Consider the following 15,060-nt stretch of genomic DNA (forward strand, 5'->3'; position numbering starts at 1 on the left):
TTCTAATTCAAATCCAATAACTATTCAGTACACTGAAAGTAACTGAAAATGGTTTTATTAAAATGATTTACAAAATGTACAGGTGTGAGGTCAACATTTAAAATCACAAAAACATCAGCACTGAAGAGCGTCAGGTCTTCCTGTAATACCTGGAAAAAGAAGACAATCATCATGAGGATGGAGACAGTGATGGATAAATGTTCACTCTATGAAATGCACTTTTAGTCCATACCAGATGAATCCTCCCAACATGATCGCAGCAACGAAGACGACTGAAGCAGCAGCAGACGACGCAGAAACCTTCATAACAAAGGACGTACCTGGACGAGGTAAACACTGAGTGTAAGAACACAGAACCATAGAGCTGTCTCCTGGGTTTCTTTGTTAAAAGTCAGTGTGTTTTTCTGTGTTTACCTCTTACTTTAGCCCACAGGACGCAAGTGCTTCTTTCAGCCTGAGAGAGAAAACACTCTTAAAGAATGAAACTTTAAAGTCTGATTCACTTTCTTCCTCACCACTTGTTTCACCCACCTCGTTCCACTGACTGACCGCTCGTAGGACTATGTAGTAATTCCTGCCGTTCTCAAGTCGAGCGTTAAAGTAGCCTCCGTAGAGGAGTCCGTCCCCGACAGTGAAGTTCAACTCCATCCCGACACGTATGACCTCCATCATGGCAGCGATGTACTCTGCAGGGGGCTCGTTTGAGGAGTGTCGGCTCGCAGGAGACAAGCAGTCAAAGGTCATGACCCCCTCCACAGGAAGCACAAACACCTGGTACACACTTTAAGATCAACAGCATGAGAAGTCAGTACCTTGGACGGACATTTGGGGGGGGGGGGGGGGGGGGGGGTGCAGGGTGCGTTTTATCGTGTTGTTACCTTATAGGGTCGAGCGTGTTAAGTGACCTTCGTAGCTTCAACGTCGGTAAAGGGGTCTCAAATTCTCTGAAGTAGACATCGGGTGCTGGAGGCGCTGTCGGATGTGATTATAGAGAGTGTGTGATTAAGACTTCTGAAAATGTGATTTAATAATATAAGGACAAAATATTTTCAGAAAGGGTTGACATCCCCGCACCGGAGGCCGCGTGGCGCCTCGGTGCTGGCGGCGGATCAGGAAAACAACAGGTACCTGTTTACATACCCATTAACATTAATGAAAGAATGTGCAACTTTTTGATCCAGTAGATTTCGCCCTTGAGCACCAGCATGAAACCAAACAAACTTCTGTTTGGCCACACCTCCTCCATACTGAAGCCTCCGCTCTCCTACAGAGACACAACTCAGACACCCCTCCACTTGAGCTCGAATTATAAATTAGAATTGTTGTGTTAGCATGCTAATGTTAGCGCTCTTTAGTTAGCTTGTAGCTTCACATTACATGTAAACTGACACAGAATGAGCGTGATCTAAAAACTCTTACTAACATCCAAATAATCAGTGAGTATGTTCTTCTTCTTCTCTCTAGTTCTTGACTAAAACAGCTTTTATACACAAGGGGAGGAGCCGGCCGTCCCGTCCATGTAAACACGGCTCTGACAACAACACAGCCAGCGGGACTCGAGCTTCTCACTCACTGTAGACAGTCATGACTCAGAGACACATTTACACAGGAGACACTGGATTTTTTTGCACCACAGGTCACACCTACAGATGCACTTCGGCTCCGTTGCTGCCACTCTAGTCAATGCTCCTGCTTTGCCAGCAAGCGCCACAGTCCATCTCCAAAGTGTGCAAGCAGCACCACAACGCTCTGTTCCATTTCAAATACGCTGCGAGTCTGTTTTTCAACGGAGCCCGTTGCAAGCAAGCGTCACACTGGAGTAAATCAACCCAGACAGGAAGTCAAACAAGGAAACGCACAGAGTGTCCGGTTAATTTCAAAATAAAATACAACTCAAGTCTCTCAAAAGGAAACATCCTCACTGTCCATTATCTTACATTATTTATCATGCAACAGGAAAATACAGCAATTAAAGCAACAAAAACAATAAAGCCAAGAACACAGTACAGACTCCTGATCGTTTTCCTCACTTTATCAACATAACATCAAAACAGGCGCCAGACAAACAACAAATCATCCTCAAAGAGACGTTTTTCTCTTGATTCTCCTGTGATGTGTGTACAGCTGATCATGGCTGCTCTCTCGCTCTAGAAACAGACCCAGTGGGGCAGGGCGCACACAGTCCAACAGATCAAAAGCGTGGCATTGACAGACCCAATTACACATCAAACCCCTGACCTTCCTGTCGAGAGATGACCGACTCTACCCACTGAGCCACAGCCGCCCTGAATGCAGGAAACATTTGGTCAGAGTAGAACACTGGGTTTGATGTGTACCTGTTAAACTGGTGTTAGTGGTGATGCTGGCTGTGAACCTGGCAGACACTGCAGTGATGGAGATGCTGTAGTTGGTGACAGGAAGCAGCTTCAGACACACTTCCAGCTGGTCGGACTTGGATCTCAAAAACCGCGTCCTCTTATCATGAAAGGACCTCTGGTAGTCTCTGGATCCGACACACATCACCTGGAAGGATTCAAGACGGGATCACCAGTTAGAGGATAAGCACTTACCTCTGATGCAATAAAGTGAGAAGCTAAATTCTACAAGACGATCACACCTCCTGTTACCTTGTAAACTTCTGTGTCGTCCTCGTACTTCTCTGCTCTCCAGTGCACACACTTTTCATCGACGACAAACAGGTGAGTGACGGGTGGCTTTAGTTCTTTAAGAGATGAAGGAAAAGAAGAACACACACTAGATCTTCAATAATCTAACCCGCCAACATCGATCACCTCACCTCTCTCGATGAATGAATTGTTGTGTTCCTCTTTTCTTCTGACTCACCGACACATGTCATGGTCGCGTTTTCCCACACACCGGAGCTGCTGCACACGGACACGTTGCTGCCCCTCCAGCTGTGATATCCGTCCACACAGCGGTGGATCACAACACTTCTGTTATGCCACAGCACCTCTGAGTTCTCCAGGATCGGCACGGGGCCACATTTAGCTAGGAGATAAAAAAACAACATTACATGACTGAGTGGTATCTGGGGCTTATATCTCACATATTTCTATGACTGCCTGTGTTTGAGCTGCTTGAATCTCAAGATGGTCAATCATAAACAACATCTGTCTTTCCTCAGTATTCGTCTCGCAGTCGATCGATCTTCATATATGGATTAACCAGCACATGTGGAGGTAATTTAGAGATGACACATTATCCTCCTTTTCCAGCTTTTCTAACAGTCCCCTGTGGTCTAAATGAAACATCTGTGCTGTGCTTTGGTCAAAAATATAACATGAATCAAGCACCAGAGGAGGTTTGTGACCCTGTATAAACCAGCTCTCTCAGAAGGCTCCGTTTTGGTGTGTGTGTCTCTTTAAATGCAATGACCAATTAATGGTGCATTCCATTTGATCTCAGAAGTTGGAAATTCCAAGATACCGATTGGATACGTCATCAGGAACAGGAACCACCGCTAGGGAAATTTGACGAAAATTTTACTAAATCCTTTGCACTCATGTAGTGTTCTAAGTACTGGAAATCAGTCTTGGTCTCAAGGTTAATTCTTGAGACTGCTTATTGGAGGTCTCTGTCTTATTTCCGAATCAAAAGCATTTTTACTCGGTCTCAGAGTGGGCAGACTCCAGATTTTAAATCAAGACCACCACTGAGAGGCTATTTTTCCAGATTATTAATGTGATTAGAAGGAAAACGCCTCTTTCTAGAAGGAAATTAACTTTAATTCATTTGTAGTTTGATTTTTATCCCCCGGTTGATGCCACAAACTTCCTGTTGGTACGGTCTAAGTGGGTGACATGCAGACAAGATGATGATTTTTTTTAGATATTTATGGTCTTGGTCTTGCCCTGCCTTGCTCTTGGTTTTGGTCTTGATCCCCTAAATGTCTTGGTCTTGTCTCGGTCTAGGAGCACTCTGGTCTTGGGTATGTCTTGGTCCTGGTTACTGTGGTCTTGACACAAGTGCATGAGGTGCATGCATGGAAGCAAAACATGTGCAATTTGCCTGAATGAATGAGAAACTGTTCAGATGAGTGAAACGTAAGAATCCCAGTCAGAGACCCTCCCACAGTTCAATACATACACGTCTTTGTATAGAAGTGGAAGTTGTACCTTTGCACTTTACAGACACTTCCCCCCACTCTCCTGACAGTAAACATGACGACACATTATGTCCAGTCTCCTGATAAAATCCATCCATGCACTCATACAGCACCACACTGCCCGGGGTACTGGAGCCGTCCCACAGGAGGTTAATATGGGGGAGCTTTAGTGGGGGGCCACAGCGTATCTCTGCACACAGACAGCCTGAGTGTTATTTACATCACAAACAGAAGAGTACAATCCTCAATGAGAGCACAACATACCTGAGAGTTTGAAAAAATACACTCATTTACTTTCTTAACTGAAGAACTACAGAGTAACAGATAATTAGAAAACAAATCGCTTTTTTAAGCATCTAGTTACAGAGACCGGAGTCTGAGTGTCTGAGTGAAGTTGCCAGGCAACCAGCATAGACTTCAGGAATGCACTTAGACATGTCCGTCAGAGACATGGAGGTTAAAGGTTAAAGATGGAGTCAGAAGCATTTTCCTTCAAAATAAAAGACAGACTTCTCCTAAAGTGAAGCTGCTCCATGGTCCCTTCTGGGCCTCCGTACATGTGTGGTGGTGACTGTGTCTGCAGAGACTCTGTCCTCTGACTGGATTTTACTGTTCTGCTTTGTTCTGGTTGACACGGGATGTTTCTGGGCGGAGCTGGTGTGTTTCCTCCAGCCAATGAGAGCGCAGCAGGTGAGTTTAGGAGTGGATACAATTCAGTGAATATGACGGACGTGGACGTAGCAGCAAAGAAGAGAAAATATAATCAGAGTGAGGAGAAACACCAAGTGGATAAAGCTTGTTCTAAAACGAGGGTGAACCTTGTGTTGTCTTTTACCTGTGTCAACGTGGAGTTGGTCTAGCGTGTGTTAGCTTGCAGTGTAGGTACAAGCAGTAAATGTACACACTACAACCTCCAGTGGGCGGGGCTTCTGGGGGAGAAGAGCCCAGGAGGAGGGGCCTAGTTTGAATGTTGTGTTTATGCTGCAACAAAGATTTCTACTGACTCCATCTTGAATTGTTTTGCTTTTAAGTAACTAGAATGATGTTACTGTTGAACAGAGCAGTGAAGAAGATAGGAAAGCTTTGGTTTAGCTGTATATTAAGCACATGTTCATTAGATTTGAATATTTCCATTGTATTCAAATTTAAATAAACTAATAAAGAGTATCGACCAAATAGCTAAAAAAGAAAATTTCACAGCAGTTAATCAAAATGATTGAACATTGCACCTTCACACCATATATCAGTGTCCTCCCACAGTCCACTCTCTCCACACACCGAGACATTTCTCGGGCTCCTGGTGTGATATCCTTCCTCACATTGGTAACGCACCACACTGCCAAGATGTGACGTGCCGTCCCATAGCATCTTAGCATGAGGTTTAAAAACCGGCCTTTGACAATTGATTTCTACAACAGAGAGACAGTTGAGTCAACGTGGGACACTGTTAGCTGGAACAATCATTGAGACACATTTCTAAGAACAGTTCAGCGAAACAAATAATATGATTGGTAGATGTACTAAGAGGATCACATGATTAATTTGATGTTATGTAGGTAATACAACTTTTGGTCATTGAGACTGACATAGAGCCCGACCGATTAATCGGCCTGCCGATAATATCGGCCGATATTAACGTGTCAAGTGACTATCGTTATCGGTTAATTTTATCAGTTCTGCAGGGGGCACTGTATGGATTACAACAAACATCATCACTCTCCAGAGTGTTGAGCTGTGATGCACAGTTAGGCCCCGTGTCTACCTAGCGTTTATTTATGAGTGCCAGCGTCTTTTTAAATTGTTTTCCATGAGTAGCATGGAGAAAAAGCCCAGTCTTTTTTTCTCAGCGTTCTGCCTTTTTTGTGCGGCTGTTCAGAGCGCTCAAGTTGAAAACCTTTCAACTTGTACCCACATCCTCCTCGCTTTGTGTCTGATCAGGAAATAACCGATCTCAAATATAGAACATGCAATAAAAAGCAGTGTTGGTCATACAGCGGCCGTTGTCCACAGACTGTTGTCATAGAGACAGGATGGACATGCAGCGCTTTTACTATCAGCGCACAACCACTTCATGCAAGGGCTCCTGAGTGCACAACCAGCGCTTTTCTGCTCTGAAAAAACACTAGGTGGACGTGAGTCTTGAGTCTTTTCAAAAGGTGTTTAAATGTGTAAATTTGTATATATCTAACTCTCAAGATCGAACATAGATAATGGCTGATTTATCGGTATCAGATTTCTTTCTCTTCTTAATATCGGTATCAACCCTAGATGGATGTAGAAATCATCTTGACAGAGCAGAGAGGCTCCATCCCATCCTCCATCAGCAGTGCAAACGGACACATTTCTCTCTCCCACAGTTTGGTATCCAGAGTGACACTGATACACGACCTGAGAGCCCACAGTGGAGATATTATCCCACAGCATCACTGAATGAGGAACGGGTGGGGGTACACCACAGTCTACTTCTACATGGATGGAAACTACATTAATAAATTCAGATTAGACCAAGAAATGTCACAACCAAAGTGTTACTAATCGTTACCTTTGCATGAGATATCTGGCTGCGTCCAGTAACCACTAATTGTGCAGGATGATATATTATTTCCTCCACTTTGATAAAATCCTGTTTTACAGAAATAAGTCACTGTGCTGCCGGGGGCGGAGTTTCCATTCCACATTCGCCCAGTGTGAGGCAGTATAGGAGGACCCCCACATAATATTGCTGTCAGGTGTTCAAATAGATTAAAAATGTTAACCAAAAATACACTTTAAAGGCAGGGTTGGTAATTTCCTCCCGATCCACTTTTTAAAATTTTGGTGGAAATTGTCTTTAGGTCCTGACAGAAATGAATAACTCATGTTCTCTGAAAAAGGAACAAAGACAATCCATCATCTGTATCAGTTGTAAGTCTGTAAAAACATTGACCAATGTCTGCCACGAGGTACCAATCTGATGAACCAATCAGACGCCTCCCTGTCTCCCTGCTCGCTCAGTGCTCTCGCAGACGGGGCACTGAGGGAATGCTACTTTCAAAATCATGCAACATTGGTCAAAGTTTTTACAGACCTACAACTGATACAGATGATGGATTGTCTTATATCCTTTTTCAGAGAACATGAGTTATTAATTTCTGTCAGGACCTAAAAGACAATTTCAACCAAAAGCTGCCTTTTCATCAAATCATCTTTTATTATTATCGTCAAGGGTAACCACTTTCGTGTTTTATTTACCTTGGCACGACAAAGTTGGACGTTTCCACTGACCGTTTCCACTGCAGGTCGAAACATTGTGTCCTCCTTGGTAACGAAACCCGTCTTTACAAAAATAAAGCGCGGTGCTTCCAGGTGTTGATTTATTGTTCCACACCTGCTCAGTGGATTGAATCACCGGAGGAAATCCGCACAAGGTCTCTACAAAGAACGACACATTTTACAACCATGTGAAATAGAAAACAGGATTCAGCTCCATTAACCTTCAGTGTATGCCAGTGTTGGGACCGCGTTACTGCAGAACTGACGTTAGCATAACCTCACTCACTACGGAACAGTGTACTGTAGCGCCACTCCTATTTGCAGTAGCAAATGACGCATCCAGTTACTTTACAGATTTAATAACGCCGTTGACATTTAAAAGCTCATTAATCGTTTCTTTATGTGAAACAGCCGACAACAAGGTGGCAAGGTTACGCTAACGTTAGCACAGCAGCATCCTGGGAGAACGAAGTTAAGGTGGTCGTTCAGCTGTGAGCTTCCTGTCCCAGAAATAACATTATTTTACTCTGCTCGAGTTGAATGACAAGAATACAGCGTTGAGTTGTTGTCTACGTTCAGGAAGGAAAACTTCTCTCATAGGAATGTAGCATCAAGCTAAAACAACAACACGCTTCTAGAGAGCGCCGTGCCACAGACAACGGAGACCTGCAGGTACAGCTCACGTTAGCTCTGCAGACCGAGGTGGAGACATGGCTTGATTTAAAACTCCGCCTGCTGCAGGATCAGTAAGCTGGACTCCATGGCGGATAGACAGGTACTATATGTTGACGTTTGAGTCTGTCGCCTTCAGAGATCTAATCGGTAAAATACCTACAAACAGAAAATGACCACATGCAAGTCGTCACAGCGACACTAAATAATGTGAACATTAAGACGAGGTTTGAAGCAGAAAAAGTAACATTCAAGTCACTATCCCTACAAACTAGTTACTTTAATAAAACTCTGTTAGTAACTGTAATAAGCTACTAACAGCGTGTCGACCATGACCCGAGTGAGCGTCATTCACAAAATCAGCCTGATTCTATTGTTTCCTATTGGAGTGTCCTACCTGACCGCGAGCGACGTAGCGCGCCGTCGACGGATAGCGTCTCGATGCTTTCTATTCATTTCCTATGGCGAGCCGGAGAGGCGGTCGCACAATGCATTATGGGATCTTTGCGGCGCGTTTAGAGAAGCACTCCAGCGCACCCGCTACACAATAATAGGCGAGAGCTTTATTCTATGCAAACTGCCTAGACTGGCCGCGCGTTTCCCATAACGCATTGCGCGACAAGCATTGAGATGCTATCCGTCGTTGAAACCAGTGGAGCCGTATCGTTACGACAGTGACAGTTTCAGTGCCGTGCCCAACACTGGTTTACACGTGAAGTTAAACGTGCAATAATCGAAGACGTCGTAACAGTTTGTCTCGGTTTGTTTCTCTACATTCTGACAGGATTTGTTCAGACGGTGAGTGTACCTTGACAGAGCACCGGCGGTCTCTCCCACGATCCAGCAGCCGTACACATGGACACATCGCCCTTTCCAACATTATGATATCCAGAGTGACACTGATAGTGCACCTTAGCGCCCACCCTTGAACTCTTTTTCCACAGAATGTGAGCGTGAGGCGTCGAGGGCGGAGAGCCGCAGTCAACATCTGAGAGCCAAAGTATTGACAGGTACGCTGCATGAAATAGAACTGAGAGGGAAAATCTCAAGGAACTCTGCACCAACCCCCATAATCAGTTTATGATCTTTGTGCTCCTGGACATGTTTATAAAAACATGCACTGTTGGATATGAAATGACACTCTGCAGGTTTACTGGTAATGATGAGACTTGTCATACTGAAACAAATTAAACTGGGTATTAGAGATAAGACAGACATTGAGGTAATGGTATATACATGTTCTCACCTTCCATCCCTTTTACTTCTTCTACTTCTTCACCACATGTTGCATTGGTAAAAAGATATAGTGTACGTGTCATATTGCGATGTTATTTATATAAATGCTTATTAGCCTTTCTGCAGCAGTTCAAAGTTCATGCCTTAATGAGCAGAAGCTACAAAACACATTTTGATGTTAAGAGTTCAAATTAAGCAGGACCAAGAGTCGACAGCAAGCAGCAAACTCCGGGGGCTGAAAAATGAAGCTGATGCTAGAAAGCAAAATCCTGCAGTTCCTCGAGTGTCCACTAGAGGCTGGCTGCAGAAGCACAGGAAGTCACATACACACCCATTAAAAAAAACAAAAACAGTTTTTACAGCAGAGATTAACATGTTTACAGCCTGGTACAAAATTAAAATAGTTCTGATTAGCTCATGTCTCGATCGGCACACACTGTAACTGATCAGTCTGATTTTAAGAGTGATACGAGTTATCCATAGTTAGGTGCGTACCTGGCCTGATTGACAGGCGGGCGCAACGTAAAGGTTTGTCAAGAGGCTCAAAACCCACCTCAGCTCCAGCTCTCAGCCTGTCATTAAAGGAAGAATGTTTGACATGTTCCACATAAATATATCATAAATCCAGTCTATCCTGTGTAAATGTGTCTCTGAGTCATGACTGTCTACAATGAGTGAGAAGCTCGAGTCCCACTGGCTGTGTTGTTGTCAGAGCCGTGTTTACATGGTCGGGACGGCCGGCTCCTCCCCTTGTGTATAAAAGCTGTTTTAGTCAAGGACTAGAGAGAAGAAGAAGAACATACTCACTGATTATTTAGATGTCACATTAGTGTTTTTAGATCACACTCATTCTGTGTCAATTTACATGCAATGTGAAGCTACGAGCTAACTAAAGTGTGCTAACATTAGCATTAGCCCATTGTACTTGACTCTTTCATTCCAACGCGATAAATGTGACCAGGTTAATCATTTATCATATCATATCATTGATCATATTAACCTCCTAAAAAGTCAAACAATGACTGAAGAACATCTTTCTGGACTGTGAAGGTTCATAGCAGAGAAACTGTTATACAAAGTCACAAAACACAGACTGACTAACAAGGGCTATTTACATAAAGCTCATGAAGAAATCTACTGCTGTGCATGGAGGCTGCCGTTTGGTCTTCTTTTATTTGTTGTGTTACCTTCACAGACCGTAGTTGGTCCTCTCCACCGTCCATCAGCTCCGCACACAGAACTGTTGGCTCCACTTCTCCACACAAAGCCTTCATCACAGGCAAACATGGCCACACTGCCGTATGTGGTCCATGGGACTGATAGCAACACCATGTCCTCCACTGCAGCGGGCCTCCCACAGTCAACCACTGAGTGAGACAAGACAAAATAAAGCCCTAGTTCATATTCATCTTTTCACCCACTGAACTCACATCTGCAGATTTCACACTCAGTACAAGCACTCAACATTATACCCGCTAGGACCAAATTGAGGGGTACACATGCTACAGATATTAAAGGTCACATATTCTCCTCCTTTTCATCCAGTTTAAATAAGTCTCAGAGCCCCTCAAAATATGTGTGTGAAGTTTCTTGTTCTAAATCCACTCTGATCCTGTATTTGATCATGCCTATAAACCCCTCTATCTTAGCCCTGCTCAGAACAGGCTGTTTCTGTGTCTGTACCTTTAAATATGTAAATGAGCTGTGTCTGACCACGCCCCCTCTCTGGAAGGGCTTGGGTGTCTCACTTTCTGAAAAGTGGAGCAGGGAAAAGACGAAGAGGATGGACTTTTCTCATCATTGGGGGGTTTGTAGACAGACTAGAGACACATATGAGTGTTAGAGAAACATGGTGACGTGGATTTTACTTAATATGTGACCTTTAAGAAATCGAAAAATGGATTGGACAGGATATAATAAACAGTATAATTTTATAATTTGTGTGGTGTAAAAACAAGTCTGAAACATCCATTAAAAATGTGTCGTCTATAAAGGATGCATCTAGCAGGATGTTGCTTCCCAGACTGTTTGGAGCTTAGCCCATAATCCAGACTAAATTAATCTGTAGCAGGTCGCATGTACGTTTGTAGAAATGTATTATTCATGCCAGCATGGTCAAAAATATCATCAATCCAAGGGTGGATTCGAGACCATGTAAATCCAATCATACCTTTGCAGAAAGCTTTGTTTGTGTTAGGATTGAAGCGCTCTGGTCCGTTGTGGACTTGGTATCCCAGCTGGCAGCTGCAGTAGAAACTGCCCTCAAGATTCTTGCAAAGACCTCCATCTCCACACAGGCCTGAGATCCTCCTGCACTCATCGATGTCTGCACAGACAGGGAAACAAGCATGCTGCAAAATATGAAATAGGAGGCTTCAAATAATCTTTTTAGCCCTTTCAAGTTAAAATTCAACGAACGCCTTCTCTCAGGCAGAATGCAAAGAAAGAACCGGAGCACACACTGCGTCTTCCTCAGAGTCAAACAGCACAGGTTCAGATTTGAAAAAGATGAATACAGTTGAATTCATGTTGAGTTTTGAAGCATGTGAAAGGGGTGTGCAAGAATGCAAAGACCATCTTAACTTACACACATTCCTTTTGATGCACTCCATGATTTATTCCCTACTACCATCAAGCTGCTGATGATGATTTACAACAAAGCAATTAAAATTTTAGACAGGAAGCCATGTTTTAAAAAAGGTAAATAGGTTTATTTATGATAGTAACATGATGATAATAACATGACGATTAAATGTAATATCATGAACGGCCTCTTCAGTTCACCTCGGCAGTGGGTTCCATCATTTGGGATGAAGACGTCCATGTTGTTGGACGGGCTGTAGCCCGACAGGCAGCGACAGTAGTAGCTGCCATATGTGTTATGGCAGGTGGTGTGCGGCCCGCAGATCGTACTGACTCCGCTCTGACACTCATCTTTATCTGGAAGACAAACATAAAAAAAAAAAAAAAAAGAGTTGAAGTCCTCGATGTTAATCCCTCGGTCTCCTGCGCTTTTCCCGCCACAAGTCAAAGGGTTTTCAATTTAGGGAAGATTGGATGGGCTGCCATATAGTCCCAGAGAATAAATCCCACTGACTTTCTGATCCCCTCACTTTTTTCCATTTAACAGCTCATAAGGTCACATTTTACATTTCTGAACTTGTTTCATCCATAATCAGGAAAATGACCAGGAAACAGACACATTGTATTTGTGTGACAGTGGCTGCTGGTGAGGGAGCGAGTAGTGTTCAAATGTTTTATTTATCAATGAGTGCACTTTATAGTCCACTAAATATAACTCCCTTTATAGTGAGGAGGGAATGAGTGAGTGACTTGGGACACAGCCACAGTTTCTCTTAAATAGCATGTTAAGTTTCCCATTCCAATAAAATATTCATTGGGTTCAAACCCAAAAAAAATAACTCCTCTCCAACCTTCCTGATTTCCATTTCTCTCTTTCTCTGGAGTATTTGTGGCGTTGTTTGAGCACATGGTCGTCTACCTGGCAGTGTCCACATTCTTTAATAGATCAAGAGTTTTATTTAGTCTTGTATAACCGACTCTCAGCCTTGTTATTATGTTTGGGCGGCTGTGGCTCTCAATCGGGAGGTCAGGGTTCAATCCCCACACCAGTTGTGGTGTATGAATGCGTATGAATGGAGTTAATACTGATGGACTCTTTACTCAGCAGCCTCTACCATCAGTGTGTGAATATGTAGGTGTGACCTGAGGTGTAAAAGAGCTTTGAGGAGTCAGAAGACTAGAAAAGAAATATAAGCTCAAGTCTGTTTAAGAAGAAATGTGAGCAAACTCTAATGACTGTAGCGTGATTTTTTTTGGGAAAAAAGAAAGCTGGCTGCTGTTGATGGAAATGATGCTTAAGATGACAGTAAAACTGAAGCAAAAAAAAACAATGAGCTGAAAGACACCAAAGCATGGAAGAAAACGGCAATGCCAAGTGAGTCAGACAACCTTTCACATTAGACATGATTAAAGGCATTCCCTCGGTGCTTCATCTACAACAGATTGGTACCTCGCGGCAGACATTGGTCAATGTTTTTACAGACTTACAAACTGATACAGATGATGGATTTTCTTTGTTCCTTTTTCAGAGAACATGAGTTATTAATTTCTGTCAGGACCTAAAGACAATTTACACCAAAATCTGAAAAAGTGGATCTGGAGGAAATTACCAACCCTGCCTTTAATTAGTCATGCTTCATCAACCTTTTATTTTCCGACAGACAAAATTCAAGTATGAGATTTAAAAAACAAAACCTTACCTTGACAGAAAGCTCTTCCATTTCCAACAAACCCGTACTTGCAGTTACAAACTTTCCCTGAGCCGTCTAACTTGTCGTCACATGTGGCGTTCACGTGGCAGCTCGCACAAACATCCAAAGTCTGGCCTCCTGCCGGCTTTGCTAACAGCATAGGGAGAACAAGTCATTCAACTGGCAGAAGATACAGATTTTAAACATTCACACAAAACAAAGATGCTGTTTAAATTCTCACCTGTCGTGACGCAGAGGAGAAACAGAGTATTCATGGTTATTTTGGTTGCGTCCATCGTCTCCCTGTTGTTCTCTTCACTTCATGAAACGCTCCTCACTCCTCCTCAGCCACCTCCTTCTTCTGTGTTCATCTTGTCCTTCCTCCTTGTGGACCCTGCTGATGATGATGACGACACTTAGCGGTTTGATAACCAGGACTGAGAGAGAGGATGCTGTGAGCGGGTGAGCCGAGGTCACTTTTTCTTAATGGTCTTCTTCCAGCTGCTGGTTCTGAGGCTTCATCTGTCATCCTCTGACACATTCAGTTACCCTTCACAACGCTCACGCTGCTGAACCGCACACTCATGCTGCGGTTGAGATAACAGCTATATTTGGCCTAATGAACCTACGGGATGTCCGCTTCAAAAAAACACTGGAACACTTTAACAAGAGTGTCTTTAAGAAGGCGATGAACTCTGCCACTTCTTTGTAAAACTTTACACTGGAGAGGTTCTTTAACTTGCTGGTTTTTGGTTTTAAATCAAGTGAAATTAAATGAACGTCAACTGGACCAAAGATCTGCGTACGACAGTGTGAAGTGGGCGCTGAGGGGGGTGGCGGTTAGTGTTCAGCGGGAGATAAGTGTGGTGAGCTGCTATCTTTCTGCTCAGCAGCCCGTGATGGGGTCTCTCTGTCACATAAGGGTCTGCTGGTGAGTACTGATTAACCCCAGAGTTTCCCTCAGGGCCCGAGTCCCCCCCAAACGGACTGAAGAAGAAGTCACAATCAGACAAGAACAAAATATAAAAATGTATTTTTAACTGTTTTTCTCAGGAGTCAGAGAAACTCTGTGGGTTCTCTGACTTTTTTTTTGGGCTTCACACCAACCGCCGTGGTAATTGTGGTGAAATTTCTGTAGTAATTTAGATTGTAATGTACAGACGTCATTAGGTTTATTCACTGTTCATGATGTCAGCCAGACCTGATAGAGTTCAGCTGTTATTAGATGACCAAAGACAGCTTAGAGCAGGGGTCTCCAACAGGTAGCTCGAGAGGTTTTCAGTAGCTCGCCTATAGGTTGACTGACTGTGTCAAAAATAAAAAAATATCTGATGACAGTAAATGCACCTCTTCCCTCTTCCCTTATATTTGGTTCATTGTTTTTGGTTCAAAACAAGTGTAAAGTAGTGATAATTTCTTGGACATTGATGTGAATTTTCAGCAACAATAAGAAGAAAATATTCATGTTTTTTTCTTGGACCTTGATGTGAATTTAAGATT

The 15,060-nt window shown here is 43.3% G+C and overlaps 1 protein-coding gene across 8 annotated transcripts; it reads right to left on the minus strand.

Moving 5' to 3' along the window:
* Window positions 1–39: 39 nt before the first annotated feature.
* susd1 (sushi domain containing 1) lies at window positions 40–14,389 on the minus strand. 8 transcript variants are annotated; one of them, XM_065962659.1, is made up of 18 exons: window positions 13,802–14,389; window positions 13,570–13,705; window positions 12,071–12,226; window positions 11,457–11,612; window positions 10,474–10,653; window positions 8,859–9,038; window positions 7,358–7,537; window positions 6,669–6,848; window positions 5,356–5,535; window positions 4,137–4,316; window positions 2,845–3,009; window positions 2,628–2,722; window positions 2,337–2,523; window positions 879–972; window positions 532–781; window positions 415–454; window positions 233–320; window positions 40–149 (listed from the first exon to the last, which is right to left on the minus strand). In XM_065962659.1, exons 3-18 carry the CDS (start codon window positions 12,108–12,110, stop codon window positions 131–133), a joined length of 2,214 nt encoding a protein of 737 aa, XP_065818731.1. In that variant the 5' UTR covers window positions 12,111–12,226; window positions 13,570–13,705; window positions 13,802–14,389; the 3' UTR covers window positions 40–130. The 8 variants fall into 8 exon arrangements, with proteins under 8 accessions (XP_065818731.1, XP_065818729.1, XP_065818730.1 ...); XM_065962657.1 differs by having other exon boundaries at window positions 13,570–13,710; XM_065962658.1 differs by lacking the exon at window positions 4,137–4,316 and having other exon boundaries at window positions 13,570–13,710; window positions 13,802–14,388.
* Between the last annotated feature and the right edge of the window lie 671 nt (window positions 14,390–15,060).

This window comes from Labrus bergylta, chromosome 2 (assembly GCF_963930695.1).
Source record: "Labrus bergylta chromosome 2, fLabBer1.1, whole genome shotgun sequence".
In the NCBI taxonomy this organism is placed as follows: domain Eukaryota; kingdom Metazoa; phylum Chordata; class Actinopteri; order Labriformes; family Labridae; genus Labrus; species Labrus bergylta.